Source organism: Schistocerca serialis, chromosome 9, assembly GCF_023864345.2.
Source record: "Schistocerca serialis cubense isolate TAMUIC-IGC-003099 chromosome 9, iqSchSeri2.2, whole genome shotgun sequence".
NCBI lineage: Eukaryota > Metazoa > Arthropoda > Insecta > Orthoptera > Acrididae > Schistocerca > Schistocerca serialis.
This window is the reverse complement of record NC_064646.1, coordinates 457137176-457160296: the sequence shown is the minus strand read 5'-3', so window position 1 is coordinate 457160296 and position 23121 is coordinate 457137176. Positions and strand designations below refer to the sequence as shown.

General features: G+C 47.8%; 1 protein-coding gene across 1 annotated transcript; it reads right to left on the bottom strand.

The window, feature by feature from the left end:
• Positions 1-10474: 10474 nt before the first annotated feature.
• On the bottom strand, positions 10475-15659 carry LOC126419707 (uncharacterized). Its single transcript, XM_050086889.1, has 2 exons — positions 15506-15659; positions 10475-10770 (listed from the first exon to the last, which is right to left on the bottom strand). Exons 1-2 carry the CDS (start codon positions 15657-15659, stop codon positions 10475-10477), a joined length of 450 nt encoding a protein of 149 aa, XP_049942846.1.
• Between the last annotated feature and the right edge of the window lie 7462 nt (positions 15660-23121).

The window sequence follows — 23121 nt, the reverse complement described above, 5'->3', positions numbered from 1 at the left end:
TTTTGTGAAATTAAGGATCAACTGATAAATGCTCCGTTATTATACCACCCTGATATGAATGTTGGATTCTGTTTAGCCACTGATTATGATCTTCTTTATTTTAAATTAGGTACATCGATGGTGTAAAAACCTTTTGTACAATTGCATTTGCTAGCAGAGTTTTATCCACCTGTGAAAGAGCATATACCACTACGGAATTAGAAGCTTTAGCAGTTACTTGGTCTTTGAAAAGGTTTAATTATTATGTATATGGCTCAAGGATAGCCGTTTATTGTGACCACCAATCACTAGCGTTTTTAAACACTTGTAAGTTGCTGCATCATCGCTTGTCAAGGTGGACGCTAGCGCTGCAAGAATATCAGTTTCAAATTATTCATGTAGCCGGAAAAGAAAATATTATAGCTGACGCGTTGTCAAGATCTCCAGAAGGAATAACACCTGAACTGGATGTAAATAATAAGGCAGAATTTCCAGTGCTTCTTCTTCAAGAAAATAATTACAATTTATATTATATTCATTTATGTAAGACAATGGCTCAGCTTCAGAAGAAGGATCGACGATGGAATGCTATAATACGACAATTCAATCAACAAAATCCTATGGTCAATTTGGAATACTACCGGCTTGTGAATAATATTTTATTTTTTAAATCTGGGAAGGCTGAGAATCCAAAGTGGTGTGTCTGCATACCCGAAGAATATGAAGAACGATTAATTTGGTTTACACATTTGACCTGGGGTCATGTTGGTGTTGTAAAGTGTGCTAATAAGATTAGATATTATTGTTACTTCCCAAATATAAGGCGAAAAGTGCACAAAGTCATTCAGAAATGTATTCTCTGTCAAAAGGCTAAGCCGGACAACAAGGGAAATAAAATTGCGCTTCACTCAATAATACCTGAAGCACCAAGATCACTTATATCATGTGAAATTGTGGACCACTTCCTAGAGCCAGAGGTGGTGTTAAGTACATTATTGGATTCTGTGATGTGTTTACAAAATATGTTAAACTATATCCTATAAAATCAGCAACTGCAAGAGCTGCCCCAGTAAAGTTTGTAAATGACTACATTCCTCATGCAGGGATTCCAAAATCTATAATCTCCGACAATGCGAAGATATTTACTGGATATTTATGGAGAAAATTAGTATCACAACTAGGAATAAAACAGATATTTACATCTTGCTATCATCCACAAGGGAATTTAATTGAACGGGTTTTTCGAGAACTAAACAGATTCATGAGAACGTACTGTCATGATAAACAAACTACCTGGATAAACTATTTGACCGAGTTTGAGGAGATTTATAATAATTTACCTCATAGTTCTACAAACTTTACCCCGAATGAACTGATGTTCAGAGATAACGAAAGAAACTTTTTGGTAGATAACTTGCCTAAACTCGAGGACACCAAAATGTCATGGGAAGAAAAAATTCACAATGCTCTCATTAATATTACGGAGAAAGCAAGACAGCGAAAGGAAATCCATGACAGAAACATCAAACGGATTCAGACTTTCAATATCGGACAAAAAATTCTTTTAAGAAGACACATCAAGTCATCAAGGTTGAAGAAGACCATCAGAAAATGGAATCTAATTTATACAGGTCCATATATAATAGTTGATATACCGAATCCTGGTGCGTATTTATTAGCATATCCGGATTCTGGAAGAATAAAAGGATTATTTCCCCATGTAGACCTAAAGAGGTACTTTTAAGAAAAGTGTTTCAAATTAAATGAAAAGTCTGTATGAAGTATTTGGGTGTTAAAAATGAAGTGCGAAGGACAGTATGCCTCAGCTACTGTGATAGGTTAAATGACAGTATGCCTCAGCTACTGTGATAGGTTAAATGACAGCATGCCAAGCATCTATGATAGTTCAATGAACAGTAAGCGATTGCTTCTGTGATAGTATAGGAATATTTAGAAAAGTAAGTGGAACTGTAGCTATTGCTGCTGTGAAGACTTACGGTTTATCTGTCTACACAATGATCACCAAAGAAGCTTGTGCGTGTGAAATAATATACATTCAGGGAGTGTTAATCTCCAGTGAGAGTAAGTTTACTGAAACTGTATGGTCGAATACGGCGCTTGCGTGTGAAGTTAGTGTTTGTAAACTGACAGTTCACAGGAGAACAAATGAACCGCGTTAGGAAATTAGAATCGATTGCTACTGTCCACAGATATAAAGACTCGCTGGTTTTTTTTTATGGCGCGAGCTAAATTCTATTCAAGAGAATTTAATTAACCAGCTTAGTGTGTGTTTATAAAATTAGAATTAATAAGAAAGTTCTTCATTGAATTTATAATAATGTGTCATTTTCCAGTTGGATTTGTTTATTGTTATATTGCATTCATATATGTTCATGAGAAAATGCGGCATTTGGAGTATAAAAGATAAAAATTAATTTCAGCTGGAGAGGTCATGCAGCAAGACTTAATCAAACGTTCTCTTTCAGCAAAATTTCATTTTAATCATATATGAGTAAGATATAATTTTTTTTTGGAAATTGTCTCCAATAATAAAGTTTTTAACATTCTGACATGGTATCCACATTCGTACTTGAAACCAAATTAGGAAAGATTCAGATCTACTTCCACCTGGAAAAGCCAACGAAAAATAAATAAATAAATAAATAATTAAAACCAGGATTAGAACCTTTCGGCTTACTCAAGAAGATGGATGAAATTATCCATGTTTTCAAAATTGTTTTCCGATCTGGAGTTGTGATATTGTGCAACTACAGTATCGATTAAGACACCTAAGTGTGGAAAGTACAAGACGAATGGATTTTCCCATTCCTCAGATGGAAGATTGGATGGATCAGGTCCATATTTGAGTTCAAAATGAATCTGGACAATTTCGACTAACCATTCTCTTCCAGGAATCTTTAATAGTTGACCATTCCTTAGACGAATTTCGATTGTTTCATGCCACAATCCTGAGTACCTGTTCCCGAGGTTCCTTCTGGTCTCTAAAATCCGTTACGTCTCCTGTCCGGTACGCCAATGCGACGCCTGTCCTCCGTGCCGTGTCCCATGTTCCTGTTCGATCAGTTTCACCGCAGTTGAGCAAGACATCGATGAAGAAAATTTTTCAGAAGATTGTAAAAAAAAATTTGCATGTGTAAAGTTTTTTTTGGCTATGAGGCAGATTTTATCTTTCCTATGAATTCTAGATAACTCTCAAATTTCTAAATTATTCTGTCTTTCCTATCATCTGTGATACCTAGTTGGGGTCTAAGCCTCCAGGTTTTCCGGGGTTTCCCTGTGAAGGCCAGTTCCTGAACAGGTAGACCTGATGAACAACTATATAAGTCCATCTTCCCTGGTTGTGTACGTGGGATGCGGGTATGCCCCAGTACACGTGAAAGCAACAACTAGGTATCTAGGTAACGAAGATACCAAATCCCTTTCAATTCTTGTAATCAAAAAATTCTTACTAACTTCTTAAAATTTATAGGAACGTATGTTCCACAAATTCTAACGAGTTAGCTAAGCCAATAGTTAGCTCGCAAAGTGGATACATATCAACTTTGCTCGCTGCGAGGGGCGATGTAATGTCTCTTGCAGCGGTCTCTCCGCGATATTTACAGAAATTTTATAAATCATATAACTCAGTACATATCTCGAAATATCTCTTCTTATCTTACCGATTATCAATGCAAAGTAGTTTCAAGCCCAATTATTCCTTGGAGCGTCCATTTACTCCATGGAATAGCTTCTCTGCTATCTATGTTTTCTCTTATGAAAAGAATAGGGGACTTCTTGCCGATTAGTCGTGAAAGAAGGATGTATATGTATGTATTGTTGAGCTAGTCGCCATCTTGATGAGATTCTGTATGAGAAGGAATTTAATACATGAACTAAACTAAAGTAAGTGTGTTCGCGTATTATTTAACGGATTATTATTATTGACAGTGTCTGTCTGCTTACTACGCTGTGTTGCACGGGATCAGTGGGGATCGTCTGATTTACACTGGACAAACCTGCCGTTTTGTATGCTCAAGATATCCAGTTACTTCAAATAAATAGGCTAACACGGTCTTACCACCAGATCTCCGGTCTTCCCCATGTGATCACCGAAAGTTAATAATTATTACAAATGTTTCCAGGAGATCGACTGACAATTTTCGTCGCACCGAGACTTCGAAATTGCTTCACTGCCTTATGGAATTTAAGTTAAGCTTAATTTAATCAGGATAGAACAGTACTGAACTGTGTGAATGTGATAAGCCTGCTTTGTCAATGAAAATTCCCTTAATATACGCATGTTTTTACTATCCTGATCAGTGAAGGTAAATCAGGCCGGTGTGGGAGAGGTTTTTAAATTTTAGATCCCATACAAAATATATTAAAACACACATGTTTTTCTCATTTGATAATAACGCGTAAATTTGCCCCACTAGAAACGCACTCTTATCCCACGGTCGGGTAAGACTGCGCATTTGCATTACTTTTTTTTACTAAGTGCGAATTACAGTTTAAATTGTTTCTATGACTTTCGGACTCCGGCATTTCATCTGAATTTTGCTTGTTATATGACAGTTAAAATATAACTGTAATTTGTGACGTTTCCTTCAATATATCGCTATTTAAACCTTAAGTGCGCAATCTTGCCCCATTTTACGCATTCGACTACGAGGGAGAAACCGCTGAAAGCCGTCTAAGAGGGTTCTCCTTTAAAACGGAGCCAAGTCACATAAAAGAAGAGCTGGAAGAAATGATACGCCGCTGACTGAGTATCCCAAAGATGAAAAACCCAAAGACGAGGAAAGACTCGCCGCTGTTGTGCGTATACGCCCCAAAGACACAGCGCAAGAGGCAGTTGTTTGAACTCTGCCTGATAGCCAACTGCAGTGTGACACTGGAAAACCTGCGCACGAAGCAACCGTACGCACAGTGCTTCCGGTGTCAACAACTAGGACATGTACAGAAGCATTGCGGCAAGGACGAGAGGTGCGTGAGATGTGCAGGGGAGCACTTATCTCGCGACTGCCCGATTAAAGAAGTCCCGCACAATGACTTCACACCAAATTGCGCCCTGTGCGGTGGAAACCACAGGGGCTGCGGAAAGTACATAGCCTTCCTCGAGCGCGTTCAAAGACAGCGGCAGCGCGGAGGGAACAATGCGAGAAACGGGACATCGGCTGCCGGCCCGTTCTGCGAGTTGCGGATTGCGGGACATTACCCAGTCAGTACACGCTGGTGGTATGTCAGTCCAAGGAGAATATTTTCACATTAATGTCTGAAAGTTGTTTCCAAGAGGCTATCTTCTCAGTACCTTTAAGTGAGTGTAATAGGAGTGGTTCGGTATGCTGTGTCTGGTATTTCAACAATAGCACTTCCGGTTAGCTCACAACAAAGAGGTCTAGGGTCCCAAAGGCCAGCCGCGTGCGCTGGTGTCAGTTTATTGTTAGCTCCGCCAAGATACTAAAATGTAGACTTTCACGGCCGGAAATATCATGTCCATTATAATTATCCGGGCTATTATGCTGTGGCCGGTTGATGAATTCTGTGTCAATTCCCAACGTTTCGTCTCCGACTGCGGGAGACGTCTTCAAGGGGGTCCGTAGCTCGATGGAAGGTCCAACACACCCACTGGCTCACTACTGACTGCCGCTAAATTCCGTGTCCGCGCTCTCCCACGCCGCGGCGTGACGTCACGCGTTTTGAAAACTTCAGTGCAATTGACCGCTGTCCGTCGCCGTCGATCGCCGTTGCCATCACCCGAATCCCGTTACGAAACGGCAGCTGAATAGAATGCCGTGGGAAATCAAATCGACCGCCGACGCCCACAGGCTCGAAGAATGGGCGCGAAAAGTAGCGTCTTTGAAAACGGAGGACGGCACAGCGAGGCAATCGGTGAAAGGATTCTTCTGCTGCACCGCCAAAATACCGCCGCTGCAAATGGGCGACGTCTTCGTCAGCGAACCGGACGCTAAGGCCAACGCCCTTTCGCACGTGTTCGCTGCAAACTTCAACTCGGTGGAAGACCCCACGTGGCGCTCGTAGAGGAACGACTTCAGGTTTTCATGGCGGCCGAAGATGCTGAAACCGTCATCCAGCTGATCGCCGAAGAGGAGGTCGGAGCTCCAGCTGCGCCAGCTCAACGGCAGAAAGGCAGAAGGCCCTGACCTCGTCACCAACCAACTCATTAAACAACCGCCGCCAATGGCAGCTGTGCACCTCACGAAGATCTACAACTCCATCCTCACAACAGGAGAATTTCCAGAGTGCTGGGAGCACGCCGAGATCGTGGTCCTCCCTAAGCTAGGGAAGGCGAAAAACTACCTCCCTATCAGTCTTCTGCCAGCGCTCTCGAAGATCTTTTAGAGGCTGTTCCTCTGGCGTCTGGGCAACCATGTCGACGCGGAAAACCTCCTGCCCGACGAGGAATTTGGATTCCGGAAGGGGCATTCTACCACCTATCAACTACTTTGGCTCACAGAGGACGATTTCTGTGCCCTGGTTCGACGCGACTATTTCGTCGCGCTTCTGCTCGAAGCGTCTCGTGCATTTGATTCAGTGCGGCAGAAAGGTCTCCTTTATAAACTGTTTACATTGGGGATTCCTGGGCCACACGTGAAGCTCCTGCAGAGCTATCTCGCAGGTCGTCCGTTTCACGTACGGGCAGACTGTGGAATCTCCACAGAACGCCGAATACTCGCCGGAGTCCCGCAAGGTTCGGTGCTGGGTCCAGTGCTCTACTCGCTGTACACTGCCGACCTTCCGCGTACGGATCGGGTGCAACTCGCCCTGTACGCGGACGATACTGCAGTGTACAGCCGCAGCATGCAGCCCCAACTTCTGCAAAGGCGACTGCAAAGCGCAGCCACGAGCCTGGAAGACTGGGTGGCGAAGTGGAGGCTGGCGTACAACGCCACCAAATCACAAGCCATCGGCACAGCTCACCGAAATCTGCCGACTGACCTCCAGGAGATAACTCTATGTGGAAGACTAGTCCCCCGGAGAGAAACCGTCAAATAACTGGGCGTCACACTCCACAAGAGACTAACGTGGCGCCCACATATTGAAGAAATTCGGAAAAAAGACGATGGGATGCATCAGCATGTTTCCCATACTAAACCCGAATTCTTCACTGCCGGATCACCTGGGAGTGTTACTTACTCTACAAAACATTCATACGACCAGTGTTGGAATACGCCGGGGTCGATGGGGAAACACAGCACCAACGAACCTAAAAAGGATACAAGTGGTGCAAAATAGAGCACTGAAATGGGCACTCCATCTACCACCGGATTTCCCAAGCGAAGAGCTACACGAGACAGCAGACGTCCAAGGACTACACAACCGAATGCATCGCAGAACGTGAAGATCCACGAAATCGGCAGTCGTGAAGAGCGGAGGGCGCACCTGCGCTGGCCACACCAACTTCGCCAGGCATACTGACGAAGACCAATTGTAGCAAGAAACCCACACACCAGAAAACACGGAAAACCAACATGCACGGAAAACTAAAGCGTACACAAAGGCTACTTATGGAAGAAATAGCATTTCATATGCTGAAACTTCGTAAATTCTCTGAAACCCGGAAACGGGAGTTTCAACGAATGGAATCACGGCCTCGGCCCCTGGCGAGTCGAGTCAGCGACGCCGCGCCGAACGGACGTATGAGTCCGCACAGGATAAGGTGGCCGATGCGCAGACACGAGTTTCCGTCCGCAGCGCTGGGCGGGTCCACCCCGCCGTTCAGCCTGTCAGCTAGTGCACGTCGAGTGAGCGCTGCGGTACACACGGCACGGCACCGCAGTCTGCCATCACTATAGGGGCAGGAAGAGTTCTGCACAGACTGGCAACAGAGACTATTTTCAATGTAATTATATTTGTGTCACACGAGGCAAAAGAGAGGGGCCAAATCCAGTAAAAAGTGTTCTAGAAAGAGCGCAGGCTGCTACTCGTGTGTCACTTCGAACAAAACGGAGAATAAAGAAAGAGGGAGAAAAAGTAGTTGCCGGCAGTTCCGAGGGTTTCTCTACTCCCGCAAAAAAGAGGAATAAAGAGAAAAAGATTTTACATTTAGATGATTTTGATGAACAAGTTGTGCGGAGACTGATACACAATTTCCACGTCACAAACAAACAGCGTCCCACAGTAAAGGCACTTTATCCCGTAGTAAGAGAAAATACGCCTTTTAAGGGGAGTATTTCTTCATTACGGCACCTACTTCAAACTTAAGGCTTCCGGAACGTTGGTTTTTTTTTAATGTCAATGTATTATTTATATGCATCAATTTTTGTGCAATTAACGTGCTTAATATCTATCAGGTGGCGCAAAACAATATAACAGGAAGGTGCTCGTGGATCGTTTAGAAATACGCAGTAAACGTATTGAATGGTTAAAGAAATTAAAAAGTACCGTGAAGAGGATAGACCTATCATACATTTTATTGAAACCTATATTCACAGTTCGCGTACTACGCCCCAAGAGTGGACAGATGGCTCAAGTAAAGGAGTAAAGGCGCCACTTTCAAAAGGACACCGTCTGATTATAATACACGCAGGTAACAAAAATATCTGATGCGTCGGTGTTATTAACGCGTTTATGTGATTTTTCTGAGCACAGGAGGCAAATCAGGTTTTGTGCCAAATGCACTTTTAATTTTCAAATCCGGCACTAAAACGGGAAATTATCACGCAGAAATGAATACTGAAAATTTTTCAAGGTATTTGTTTTATCTTTTAACTTCTGATTGTGCTACACACGTACAGTAGTGTCATAATTAGACTGAACGGCTATATTCGTTACCAGGCGGCTGGAAAACAAACTAATACCGAATGTGCCGCAAAACTCCGTTGTTGTGCTTGACAATGCTAGTTATCACAATGTTATGCATGAAAAACCACCAACAATGCCTAGCAGAAAAGGTGACATGGAATATCGGCTAAATTCCCGAAACATTCCATTTCACTAGGGAAGCACGAAGATCGAACTGCTTCCCTTAATAGAAAGCAACAAACCCACAAAGATTTACACTGTGGATAAACTTCTGGCACTTATGGTCATTCTGTTCTCCGTGTACCTCCTTACCATCCTGAACTAAATCCCATAGAAATGGTATGGAAGATTCATAATGTTAATAGCATAATAATAGAAATAATAAAATAATGTTCACAAAATTGGGCGGCACTTCCCCTCCAGTGCTCGCTCACTGCCCAGTCGCTACCCCCACCACTACCGCTCTCGCCACACTTGCCCAGCCGCGATTCCGAGCTGGGATGGCGCGGGAGACAGACGTGCGTTCTGATGAGACGGGTGTGGCGGATCGCCGTCCGGCGGAGCTTGCTCCGTCGGCGGCCCCCACACCTACAACGACCACGCACACGGCAACGGTGACGATTGGGTCAACTAAAACGACTAAGACACCCGCAGCCGGCGACGCTATTGCGTCGCCGATGACTACTATCTGCACCTCCACCATCACCACCACAACCATCACATTCACAGTCATCTGCCCCTCCCCTGCCACTCCCGGTCGCAGCTTCATTGATGCAGCCATCAATGAAGCTGCACCTAGGGCGATTAGGGAAATTTGCGCATCAGGGCCCCCTTCACGTGGGCCAAGACCGCGTGCGCCGCGTTGTAGATCCCGCTGCCCCCTCCACCCCCCCCCCCCCCCCCCCCCCCGCCAGAACTCCACTCGACATGACGGACATACAGGACGCTGTATGCGTCCCACAACCGCTTCCGGCACCTGATGAAGACCTTGCGTCGTCACTGATGTCAGACGCAGACATACAGGAGGGACTGCAAGAGCAACTGATCGCCCTCCGCGACGCCGCAGAGGAGGGGGGCCAGCAGGTCGATCCTGTTCGGCTTCAGGCCCTCTTCTACCCGAACATGACTGCCGCGGCCGACGGCAGCGATGACGGGAGCGTGATGGAGTTCGATGACGACCATCGGCGCCCGGTCGCTGAGCGTCGGAAGCGGCAGTTAGCCTCCTCCTCCGATTCGGAGGCCACACAGCCTGCTAAACGCGGGCAGTCTAAGAAGAAAAAGGCCATAGTCGACGCGGAAGGATTCCAAGTACCGCGCAAAACGGCACCTCGCCGTCAATCCGCAGCGATGGCAACAGATGTGCCCGTCCATAACCAATTTGCAGCCATTGATGGTGCTGCAGACGCTGCCCCTCCCCCTCCCAAAGTCACCCCCCCTCCCCCCGCCCATTATCATTGATTACAGTCGGCCCCTCAAAAAACTTCTAGATATTCTGAACACCGTCACCACCTCCCCCTACCAGATCAAATCAAATCCCAATGACCAGTATAGAGTTTCTCTTCAATCCCCAGAGGATCTCTGTAAAGTTCTCTACACACTCCACACTTCCAACATCACATACTTCTCCTACCCCACCAAGTCCCGCCGCCTGCGGGTCGTCAGGGGGCTTCCTATGAAGTACTCTGGCGATGACCTGAAGATGGCCCTAAATTCATTAGGCATCACCCCCTCAGTCATTTCCAGGATCATTTCCCCCTGCACCCGCCGCCTCACCCCACTCTTCTTCGTTTCCGCTCCTGACACGCCGGAGAACCGCCTCCTCCCCACCCTCACCCTCCTTGACCACGTCGAAGTGACGATGGAGAAGCCCCGCTCCAGGAGGATGACCCGGGTGTGCTTTCGCTGCCAAGGACTGGCGCACTTTGCGGGTGACTGCACCCGCGAAGTGCGATGGATGAAGTTTGCAGGTGGTCATGCCTCCTCGGAGTGCTCCAAACCCCGGGACGCTCCCCCCACTTGCGCCCGCTGTGGCGGGAATCATACAGGCAGCTACATGAGCTGCCCAAAAATCCAGTCGGGTCATTCCACACCAAGTGGTCTAAAACTGAAAAAAAGTTCCCACCATCATGGTCTCCAATTTTCGTCAAATTTTAACTGTAGCTTTAGTCAAGTGTTGAAGTAAGTTTCCCAAGATTTCAGGCCTCTAGCTGCAATAGCTGCTGATCTAGACCCCCTTGTCTGAAGTGTACTTAGTCCGTGTGCATGCAACATAAAAAAATGTCATATTTGGAGTCTAATAAAATCGAAACTAATTCATAAGAATGGTTAGTAAGATGCGACCCTGTACAGTTTTTTTTTGCTGATTCCAACGAAATTATGTATAACATTACTCATGCAAACCCCGGTCAAATAACTCGACTCAAAGTATACTTCAAAATTTGTCGTGACACAACGCGACAAATTTTGACCAATATTAAGACTGCAATGATTTCCTTGCAGTTGAAGATATGGACTTGAACTTTTGGCCAAGCTTCATGCTTGTGCTAGACATAATGCAGCCGGATTTGCAATGATCCAGGCCATATGGTCGCCCTGCAGTATCTCTTCAAATTAGGCAGTGTCAGCACAAACGGTAAAATTTACCAAAGTTTCAAGCCAATTACTAAAAAATAGTTGGCCTGAATCTGCTTGTGAATAGTATCACCTAAAAGAGAAACTCTTGCTCTACAAGACTGACATTTGTTTTTTTTGCAACGCGACCATTAAGTACTCATTAACTCACATCAAAGTTGTTATATTTTGTATGCGCGATGCACTAATTTTTCTTCATTTCTAGGAATTTGAATCTTAATAGTCGCTTAGAATTACTGATATAATTGGATATTTCATTCGTGTTTTATTCAGTGATTGGCCAGTGAGAGATGTCAGAAGTTAATGAAGAAGAAGAATCGTTGGCCCCCTGTTCAATTGGAAAAGATGCTGCTGCATCGAAGTGCCATGTTATCTTCTATGCTAAGAAGACTGGATTCAAAGCGTTTAGTGATTTCACAGAATGTGACCAGAAATTGCTTGTTTCGCGTTCAGAAGCCAAACTTGACGAAAATTCCATCATTTGCTTCCACCATGAAGCCCTCTTCCTACATGAATATCAAGCGATGCAAAAGAAATGTTGCAATCCATTCAAGAAGAGGAATCACAATGTAAAAGCTGGACTTAGACTGCTTGATAATGAAACAGCTGCCAAACTTTGCCTGTTAAAGAAAAAAGAAGTGATTGATATAAAACCTGGTCAGAAGCTTTGCCCTCGCTGCATGTCGGCACTGAACCAAAAGCTAGAAGATTCATCATCACTATCAACCCAATCTGAACAAGATTTCACAACGGATGAAACTGAACCAGCCATCAACAAAAGTTTATCATTTATTGGTGCTTCACCATTGAAAAGAAGACAACTAAGTAAAAGAGATAAGCAAAGCTATGCAAAAAGAAAGATCTTGGATGCACAAAGTTTAATTGGGAATCAAATTGCTGCTGCTGTAGGAATCAATTACGATGAACAGCCAAGTTCAAGTAAAAGTCGCCCATGCAATAATTGTGCAGATCTTGATAATCTTATAGAAGAGTTGAAAGAAAAATGTAAAGTGTCAAATCGTAGGACAAAAGTTCAAATATTGACCTTGGTTCCAAGAAGCTGGACAATTAAAGATACGACAACAGCATTTAATGTATCAGAAAGAATGGTGAAGCAAGCGAGAAAACTGAAGAATGAGCAAGGTGTTCTAGCTTTTCCAGCAAATCGGCAAGGAAGGAAGCTTTCAGATGAAGTTGTCCAGAAAGTACATGACTTTTTTCAAGATGACGAATTCAGCAGACTTTGTCCAGGGAAGAAAGACTGTGTGCCTGTGAGAATTTCAGGAACAAAGGTGTACAAGCAAAAGCGGTTGTTGCTTTGCAATTTGAAGGAAATGTACGTGTCTTATCAGAAGCAAAATGGACCAGAAATTGGCTTCTCAAAGTTTTGCGAGCTTAGACCAAAATGGTGTGTTACAGTTGGCTCTGCTGGAATGCACTCAGTTTGTGTCTGTACAATACACCAAAATGTCAAGCTTATGCTCACTGGTGCATCAATCAATGAAGACTACAAGGAAATTCTTAGCAAAGCTGTTTGCAGCTTGGAAAACAAGGATTGTATGCTTCATCGTTGTGAAAACTGCCCTGGTCCAGAAGGTGTAGAAGCAGTTATTGCAACATATTTTGAAGATAATGACCCTGAAGAACTGATTGAGTACAAACAATGGATTCATACCGACAGGGATACTTTAGAAACAAAGCAGCTTTCAACAGAAGAGTATGTTGAAGATATTGCAGCAAAAATTTGGAACCTGTCTTGTCATCACTACATTGCCAAGCATCAAAGCCAGCACCTGAAAGCTCTCAAAACTGATTTGAAAGAAGGCGAATTCATAATACTAATGGATTTTGCTGAAAACTATTCATTTATTGTTCAAGATGCAGTGCAAGGCTTTCACTGGGAAAACAGTCAAGCAACAGTTCATCCATTTGTAGTCTACTACTGTGAAAACGAAGAGGTGCAATGTGTGAATCTTTGTGTTATTAGTGACTGCCTTCGACACGATACGATTACTGTCCATGTTTACATTGGAAAAGTAATCAATTACCTGAAGATGCAATTTTCCAAAATAAGCCACATCCACTACTTCAGTGATGGTTCAGCTGCACAATATAAGAATTTCAAGAATTTTCTCAACTTATGCTATCACAAAGAAGATTTTGAAATAACAGCAGAATGGAATTTCTTTGGAACAAGCCATGGAAAGTCGCCTTGTGATGGCATTGGAGGCACAACAAAACGGTTGGCAGCAAGAGCAAGTTTGCAACGTCCATATGAAAACCAGATTCTAACACCCAAAGATCTTTTCAACTTCTGCAATGATAATATCAATGGAATCAAATTCTTTTTCATCAGCAAAGAGGAAGTTGAAGAAGAAAAAGCTTCTCAAGAAGAAAGATTCCTGCAAGGGCACACTCTAGCTGGCACAAGAGAAAACCACCATTTTTTGCCCATTGATATGACGACAATTAAGGTCAGTAGAGTTTCTAATGATGCGACATCTTTTTTGGCCAAAATTAGTGCTGCTGAAGTAGTAGTTCAAGTCATGGATCTTCAGCCTGGGCAGTATGTTGCTTGCATTTATGAAAAGAAATGGTGGATTGGAAACATCGTTGAAATCTCAGTCGAACAGAAAGATGCTTTCATAAGCTTTATGCATCCTCATGGTCCTGCAAGTTCATTTTATTGGCCCTTAAGACGTGATACTTGCTGGATTCCAGAACAACTTATCATTGGTGTTATTCCAGCTCCATCAGTGACATCATCTGGTCGGCAATACAGTTTTCCTGAAAGCATTCTCTTGCAAATCAACGATGCTTCCAGAATGATGAAGTAACTGAGGAAGACAGGCTTGGGAACCTGCATAAAGAAACCCACAATCAGGCTTGGGATCCTGTGGTAAAGACACCCTGTAATCAGGCTTGGGAACCTGCAGTAAAGATACCCACCCGTGGCTGTTACTGCATGGCTATCGGGCGTGGCCCCTATGGCGATGGGGATGCTGGTTTTATTGTGATAACCAGTAATGGCTCAGCCATCATGGACCAACGCAGGGCACTGCGCACACAAAATATAAGATACTTTGACCTGAGTAAATAAGCACTTAATGGAAGCGTTGCAAAAGAAAAATATATCCATCTCGTAGAGCAAGAGTTTCTCTTTCAGATGATACTATTCACAATTAAATCCAGGCTGACTATTTTGTAGTAATGGGCTTTGAACTTTGGTAAATAAAGCCATTTGCGCTGACACTGCCAAATTTGAAGAGATTTTGCAAGGCGACTATAAAGCCTGGGTAGTTGGAAATCCAGCTGTATTATGTCCAGCACAAAGATAAGACTTGGTAAAAAGTTCAAGTCCATATCTTTATCTGCAAGGAAATTATTGCAGTCTGAATATTGGTCAAAATTTGTCGCATTAAGTCACGACAGAATTAGGGGTACACTTTGAGTCGACTTGTTTGACCGGATTTTGCATCAGTAATCTTATAATTAATTTCGTTTGAATCAGCACAAAAAACTGTACAGGGTCTCATCTTACTAACCATTCTTATGAATTGGTTTCAATTTTATGAGACCCCAAAAATGGCATTTTGTCTGATGTCGCGCGCATGCGAACTTACTACCCTTCAGACAAGGGGGTGTAGATCAGCAAGTATTGCAGCTAGAGGCTTGAAATCTTGAGAAACTTAATTTAGCACTTGACTAGTGCTACAGATAAAATTTGAAGAAAATTGGAGACATGATGGTGGGAAGGTTTAGACCACTTGGCATGGAATGACCCAGTCATTTAGGGCATATCAGAACCAAAAACGATTTTCAGGGCCCTCGGCGGCGGCCCGTCCGGGCACTAGTTACGCTGGTGCCCTGGGTGGGTCGACGTCGCGGACTTACCCCCTCCACGCGTCTCGCTCCCATCCTGCCCCTCTGGACTCCTACCCACCCCCCTCCTCTCCATCCCTATCCCTCCTCCCCCAGCAGCGTCATGCACTGCCCCCTCCCCACAGTGGGCGTCATGCTCTGCAGTTCCCCACCGCCCCCGGCAACAGGCGTTAAGCTCTGCTGCCCCCACTCCCACCCCGGTACAATCTCAGCAACTCCCTCTCCCCATCCAGTCCCCCATTCTCACCCCCTTTGGTGACCTCATCAACAATGTGTTTGAGGCCTTGACCTCGGCAATCTCCTCCGCTTTCAGCTCGTTCCTCCAAACCATCCCACTCCAACTTGCCTCTGCCCTCTCCCAATCCATGTCCCCCACCACCACCCCCGTTCCAACCATTCATGGCTGTTAGACATCACGGATTGACAGCCATGATCTGGAATGCCAATGGTCTCCACAAACAGCAGGGCGCGTTCCGTCAGTTTCTCCTTGATGAGAGGGTTGACATTTGCCTTGTCGCTGAGACGCACCTCAAACCTGGTGTTTTTGTGCATGTAGCAAACTACTCCTGGTACAGGACAGACAGGCCCACCACCCTCGGTGGCACAGTGGTGTACGTGCGAAATTCCCTCCGCCACCACCGCATTCCCCTCCCCCCCAATTAACACTGTGGAAGCCACTGGCGTTGTTGTTCACACGGTGAGGGGTCCCATCACGTTCGTGGCTCTCTATAGACCACCACGAGGCCTTCTTGAAACACCGGACTATGAGGAATTGTTGTCGCTCGGCAACGACGTCTTTGTTGGCGGCGACTTCAATGCCAAACATGCTGCCTGAACAGTAGATTAACAAACACATCTGGTCGTCGACTCCTCTGGGTCGCTGAGTGGCATCATGCCCGCACCATCGGCCCGCACGACCCCACCATATACCCCACTGGAGGACGTCCCCCTGATGTCCTAGACATCGCAGTGGTGAAAGGTCTACCCCACCCCATCACTGCAGCCACCCGCCTCTGACCACCAGCCGGTCATCCGCTCCACTGATCTCACTGGAACCATGACCGCGCCGAGTGAAGGCCTGAACATCCGCGGTATTGACTGGCAGTCCTACCAGAGACGGTTCGAAGCAGCCCTACCCACAATCCCTGCTGCTGATCAAACGGACGCAGATCGTACCCTCATACACCTCACCACCATTGCCCTAGATGCTGCAACAGCAGCGACCCCTCACCATCCACACCAGCCCCCAGACCATCTGCGTCCACTCCCCACCCCACATCCTTGCTCTCATCACAGAAAAAAACCGGACCACCCGAGCAAGAATGGCAGCTCACTCGGAACCCGGCAACCAAGTGCCTCATCAATAGACTACAGTGCCAAATAAAGGCTGCGGTGCAAGACCACCGCAATCAGGCATGGGAGGACAAAATCTCTGCAATTGACCTGAGTGACCTGCCTGCTTGGCTGACAAAAAGCCTTCTGAGACGAGAGCAACGGATCCCCCCCCACTCCAGGTCAACAATGACTTTGTGTCCGAGCCAGACGCCAAGGCTAATGCCTTGGATGATGTCTTCGCGCACAACTTCACCCAGGTCAATGACCCCATTGACCCCGACCATATCCGCCTGGTAAAGGCACGTCTTCCACGACTCCTTGCCGTCCAGGACCCCGAGGATGAAATCACCCCCATCAATGAAGAGGAGGTTGAACTGCAATTGCGGTACCTCAAACCTAAGAAAGCTGGTGGCCCTGATAAGCTGACGAATGCCCTCCTCAAGCAGCTACCCCCAACTTCTATTCCCATCCTGACGGCCACCTTCAACAACATCCTCAGAACCAGGCAATATCCCACTGCCTGGAAACATGCTGAAGTGGTCGCCATACCCAAGGCTGGGAAGGATCTTCGTTCCCCTGCCAACTACCGCCCCATCAGCCTCTTGCCCGCCATCTCCAAGGTCTTCGAGAGGCTGTACCTTAAACGACTGCTCATCCACATTGCCCGAGAACGAGTCCTCCCTGATGAGCAGTTTGGCTTCAGGCAGGGACACACAACCACTCACCAACTCCTGCGCCTTGTAGAAGAGGCACTGGACGCCATAGAACGTAGGGAGTACTTTGGGGCCATACTCCTCGACGTGTCCAGAGCGTTTGACTCGGTCTGGCACAAAGGGCTGCTCTACAAATTATTTTCCCTCGGCTTTCCATTGTCTCATGTACAGCTAATAGCCACATACCTGGAAGGTCGTACCTTCCATGTTAGGATCCCTGGCGGGAAATCTACACGACGACACATCAGGGCAGGAGTACCACAAGGCAGCGTACGTGGACCGCTACTCTACTCCCTCTTCACAGCCGATCTGCCCTCTGCGCCGAGGGTACATTTAGCTCTCTATGCAGATGACACTGCACTCTTCTCTCGTTCTCGGAGTGCGGCAGGTCTTCAACAGCGGCTCCAAGGGGCTACAGATTCCCTAACCGATTGGGCTAGGACCTGGCGTCTGGCATTTAATCCCTCCAAAACTCAAGTCCTTATCATCTGCCGATGCCATATTCCCATTCGGCTCCCTCAGGTGATGGTCCTTGGTACACCAGTCCCCTGGACTCGTACTGCGTGCGAAGTACTTGGGTGTTACCCTAGACCAACACCTCACTTGGTGCCCCCACATAGATGACGTGCGTCGTAAAGCAATGGGGCGGCTATGCCTGCTCTACCCTCTCATCAATCCAACCTCTTCACTCCCCTTCCACCTTGCTGTTAGATTGTACACCTCCCTTGTTCGCCCCATCCTTGAATATGCGGTGGTGGTGTGGGGCAATGCTGCCCCCACCCACCTCCGCTGACTCCAAACCGTCCAGAACCGGGATCTCTGGCGTGCCCTCCACCTCCCTTTCGACTTCCCAACCCAAGAGCTCCACATCCTGGCCGAGATGCCGCTCCTTCGTACCCGTACCCTCTCCGCAGTCAATTCCTTTTACCAACAAACCCGTCACTCTCCTAATCCCTTAATCCTTTCCTTGGGCACCCATGTCCATCGTCTAGCCACCACTCGATGGCCTGACCTTTTATTCCGCCCCCCATGACCTCGCACACACTAGTCACCTCAATTCATGTAGACTACCATCTCTCATATCATCGATTCATCTCCCCTAGTCATGTCATCCACCCTCCACAGAATGCCACCCTCATCAGCCCCACATCCTCCCCACTACCGGCCTAATCATGACAGGCTCTCCTTTTTCACTTCTTTATCGGTCACTCTCACACTTCGTTCTCTTTCTTGCCACCCCACCTCACCACCTCAAGACTGTCTGCCACCACCATCAAAAGATACCGCCAAGAGGAAGAAGAGACCAGGAAAATGGCCTTTCGTTTTCCCTCAACTTATGCTGTTCCTCCTCCTATCCTTTACTCTATCACTTAGTTATAATTCTCGACTAGCCAATGGGCCATTCGGCATCCGCACACTTCTACTGTCCTGTCTTCTTTCATCAAAAAAAAAAAAAATATATATATATATATATATATATCGCTGGCCAGTCAATTGGGCCATTCGTTTTCCAACTTCTTCCACTATCGCTCTAACTATCGTTTCACCCTAAAAAACAAAAATAAAAAAAACCTGCACAAAAGTCAAGCAAACATCCAACCGCCATGACATCCCACACCAATCTTCAAGTAAGAAGGAGAAGCGTCTTAGTTACGCCAGAGCTTCGACAACTGCAGAGGGTACAATCCCTGTCATGTGCGTCTGCGTCTGCCCAGCCGTCTGCGCATCTAACCGCTTATTCCGAGCTAGGATGCCGCGAGGGAAGGACCTGCGCTCCGAAGCGACGGGTGTGGCGGATCTCCGTCCGGCGGAGCTTGCTCCGTCGGCAGCCCCATCCGGCCCCCCACCTACGACGACCACCCATACGTCCACGGACACGATTGGAACTACGAAGCGGACGAAGCCTGCCGCAATCAGCGACGTAAATGCGCTGCCGATTCCTATCATCATTATCTGCACCTCAACCATCACCACAACAACCACCGTCATTTGCCCCACCCCTGCTACTCCCGGTCGCAGCTTCATTGATGCAGCCATCAATGAGGCTGCACCTAGGACCAGGAATAGGGAACTTTGCGCATCAGGGCCCTCTTCACGTGGGACAAGCCCGCGTGCGCCGCGCTCAAGGTCACGCTCTGCCCCCCCCCCCCCCCCACCCACGACATGCCTGATATCTAGGACGCTGTGTGCCGCCAACAACCGACGTCTTCCGCACCAGAGGAAAAACTTAACGAGGCGCTGATGACCGACGCCGACATACAAGAGGGGCTGACCGAGCAACTAGTCGCTCTCCGCGACGCCGCAGAGGAGGGGGGCCAGCAGGTCGACAGCGTTCGGCTGCAGGCCCTCCTTTACCCGAATATGGCTGCCGCGGCCGACGACAGCGACGACGGGAGTTTGATGGATTACGACGATGACCATCGGCGCCCGGTCGCTGACCGTCGGAAGCGGCAGCTAGCCGCCTCCTCTGACTCGGAGGCCACCCAGCCTGCGGAACGCGGGCAATCAAAGAAAAAGAAGGCGGTAGTTGACGCGGAGGGTTTTCAAGTGCCGCGCAAAACGGCACCCCGCCGCCAACTCGCCGCGACTGCTGCGGATGTGCCCGTCCGCAACGCATTTGCGGCCATTAATGGCGCTGCAGAAACCCCACCACCACCAGCCCCTCCCTACCACCCTCAGCCACCCCCCATGCCCCCCTCCCGTCATCATTGAGTACAAGGAGCCCTTTAAAGGACTCCTTGACATTCTAAATTCTGTCACTACCTCCCCCTTCCACATAAAAACGGCAGAAGAGGACCTTTTCCGCCTGTCTTTCCAGTTTCCAGAGGACCTTATTAAGGTCCTCCACACCATTAACAGTTTTCTCCACTCCCCACCCCACCAAGTCTCGTCACCTGCAGGTCGTCGTCAGAGGACTTCCTATGAAGTACACTGATGGCGACCTGAGGGCGGCCCTAACTGCATTGAACATCACGCCCAAAGTCATCTCACTAATCATCTCCCCTCGCACCCATCGCCCCACCCCCTTCTTCTTCGTCTCCGCTCCGCACGCGCCAGAGAACTGCCTCCTCCCCACCCTCACCATCATCGATCGCGTTAGTGTGACGATGGAGAAGCCCCGCTCCAGGAGGCTGACCCTGGTGTGCTATCGCTGTCAGGGCCTGGCGCACTTTGCGGGTGACTGCACCCGCGAGGTGTGCTGCGTGCAGGTGGTCACGCCTCCTCGGAGTGTTCCAAACCCCAACACGCCTCTCCACCTTGTGTATATCATACAAACTAGAGCTAATAAAAAATTTTCATTGTCATATTTGTTTTTCTCAACGCAAAATGAGTAGGAATTGCCTCATGAAGTGCTCGAAACATTAAAAAATTATTTTTTTGTTGCCCAGTGTTATAGAAGGAACAACGCCAAAGGCGTAATAGACTTCTACAACAACATGGAGGCGCAGTGACAACTGCGACTCAGGACAATGCACGCAGCCCGCCCGCTACCATGTCCACGACGTGATCAGCGAGCTCCCTGCCACAATGACGGCCGCTGTTAACCAGGCCTTCCACACAAATTTCTTACCGCAGCAGCATGGAGGAGCCGCTCAGAGCAACTAAGCTATGCGTGTTCAACGCGAATGGTCTGCGTACATAAGACGCGGAAGTCCGGCAAATGCTCCGAGACCAACGTATACAGGTAGACATTTGCTTAGTCTCAGCAACGCATTTGAAGCCTGGGGTCGGAGTCAGCGTAGCGAACTACGTGTGCTTCAGATATGATCGACCAACAGGTGGGGGAGGAACGGCAGTCTGTGTCAGACGAGGCCTGAAACACCACCAAGTACAACTGCCGCCACTGACAGCAACAGAGGCAACAGCCGTAGCCGTGGGCACCACTCAAGGCCGAATAACCTTTGATGCCGTCTACAGGCCGCCAAGAGCTCACCTCGACAGTAACGACATCGATAAACTGCTAGCACTCGCAGGTGAAGTGTTACTGGGAGGGGACTTTAATGCGAAGAATGCTGCGTGGAACTCGCGGCGGACTAACATAAGTAGCCGGCGATTACAGAGTTCTTCTGCTGCCGGCTCGGGGCCCTTGCCTCCGCTTCGTCCCGCTTCGCGCCCGGAGACAGTGTCCCACTCTGCTTGGGGAACTGCAAACCCTTCCCCAGAGCCCCCTGCACCCCCGCCCCCCACCCTCCCCCTCCACCCCTCCCACCATCCTGCTGATCTTGCTGCCTTGTTGCAGCAGCTCAACATTCACAAACTCATCTCTATTGTCCGTTCCACCATCCACCAACTCAATTAAGCTTCTGATCCTTTCAGTAAACTCATGATAATTCTGTCAGCTTTCATCTCCTACTTCTCCGATGGACCCCAATCTACGTCGACCTTTTCGTATTGTCAGTTGGAACGGCGATGGTGTTCTTCGCCAACGCCATTCTCTTGAGGGCTTTCTCGATGATAGGGGGATCGACATAGCCCTCATTTCCGAGACGCACTTGAAGCCACATCAGCAGTTTACTATCCCCAACTATTATGTATATCGATGTGACCGCGCGGATCGGCCACAGTGCGGTACTCTTGTCTTAGTCAAGCACTGCCTCACGCACCGGCTTCGACAGATTCCGCACCTAGAACACCTGGAGGCTACGGCGATTGATATACATCTATACGGACAGTCCTTGACTCAACTCCGAGCGCGGGACGTGGGGATGCCGTTCCACCAATGTTAATGGACGTCGGCTGTTCCAATATCTTGAACTCAATGCAGCTATCCGTGTCGTTGCTCTGGATTCTCCCACGCACTTTCACAAAACGGCTCTCTACCGTCCTGACATTCTAGACATCTTCTTGGCTCGGGATATCCTGTGGGTCCACCGGATTTCTGTGGTCTCGGAACTTGATTCCGATCACACTCCGGTGATCCTCGAATTCCTGGATGCTCGCCCTCAGGACCAGCTCCGTCCGGCTTTTGTGATCAACACCGACTGGGAGCGCTACCAACAGCTCGTAGACCTACATGTCCTTGAGCTTCCGCCTATTACCCGCCGCAGCCACATCGATCCGTCGGCGGACCGGTTTGCAACAATTCTCACTGAATGCTATCGCACTTCTTCTCGACGAGTCCTCCAGCCCCCTCGTCGTCTGGACCTTCCACCAGACGTCCAGGAACTGATTCGCTCCAAACGTCGATTTCGTTGCCGGTGGCAACGCCTCCGAGACCCAATCGACAAGCGAATCTGGCAATCATTGGCATAAGAGCTTCGCATCCGTCTACAGCAGGTCCATGATCAGGCATGGAACCAACGCCTTCGCGAGGCCGCCGACCGTCCTGACCGACTGTGGCGTATAGTCAAGGAGACTATATCTACTCCCCCTCCTCCTCAGCCCCTCCATGGTCCCCAAGGCTTGGTCTACTCGCCTCAGGACAAGGCAGAGGCCCTGACACACAGTCTTGAGCGGCAATTTCGCCTCAACGACGTCGACGACGACGAGGCTGACGCCCACGAGACCCGCGTCCATCGTCGGGTCCGTCAGCTCCTTCGCCGCCGTACCGACACCACCTTTCCACCGGTCACACTCCCAGTGGTGGCGGAATACATCAGTCACATTCCATCCCGTAAGGCCCCGGGTCCCAACGGTATCCGGCCGGCCCTTCTTCACCACCTCTCTCCAGCTGCGCTTAACTACCTGGTTCAACTCTACAACAGCTACATCTCCTACAATTACTTCCCTCCTGTTTGGAAGTTGGCCCGTGTCATTGCCCTCCCCAAACCCCACAAGGATCCACTCTTCCCACAGAACTACCGTCCCATTTCTC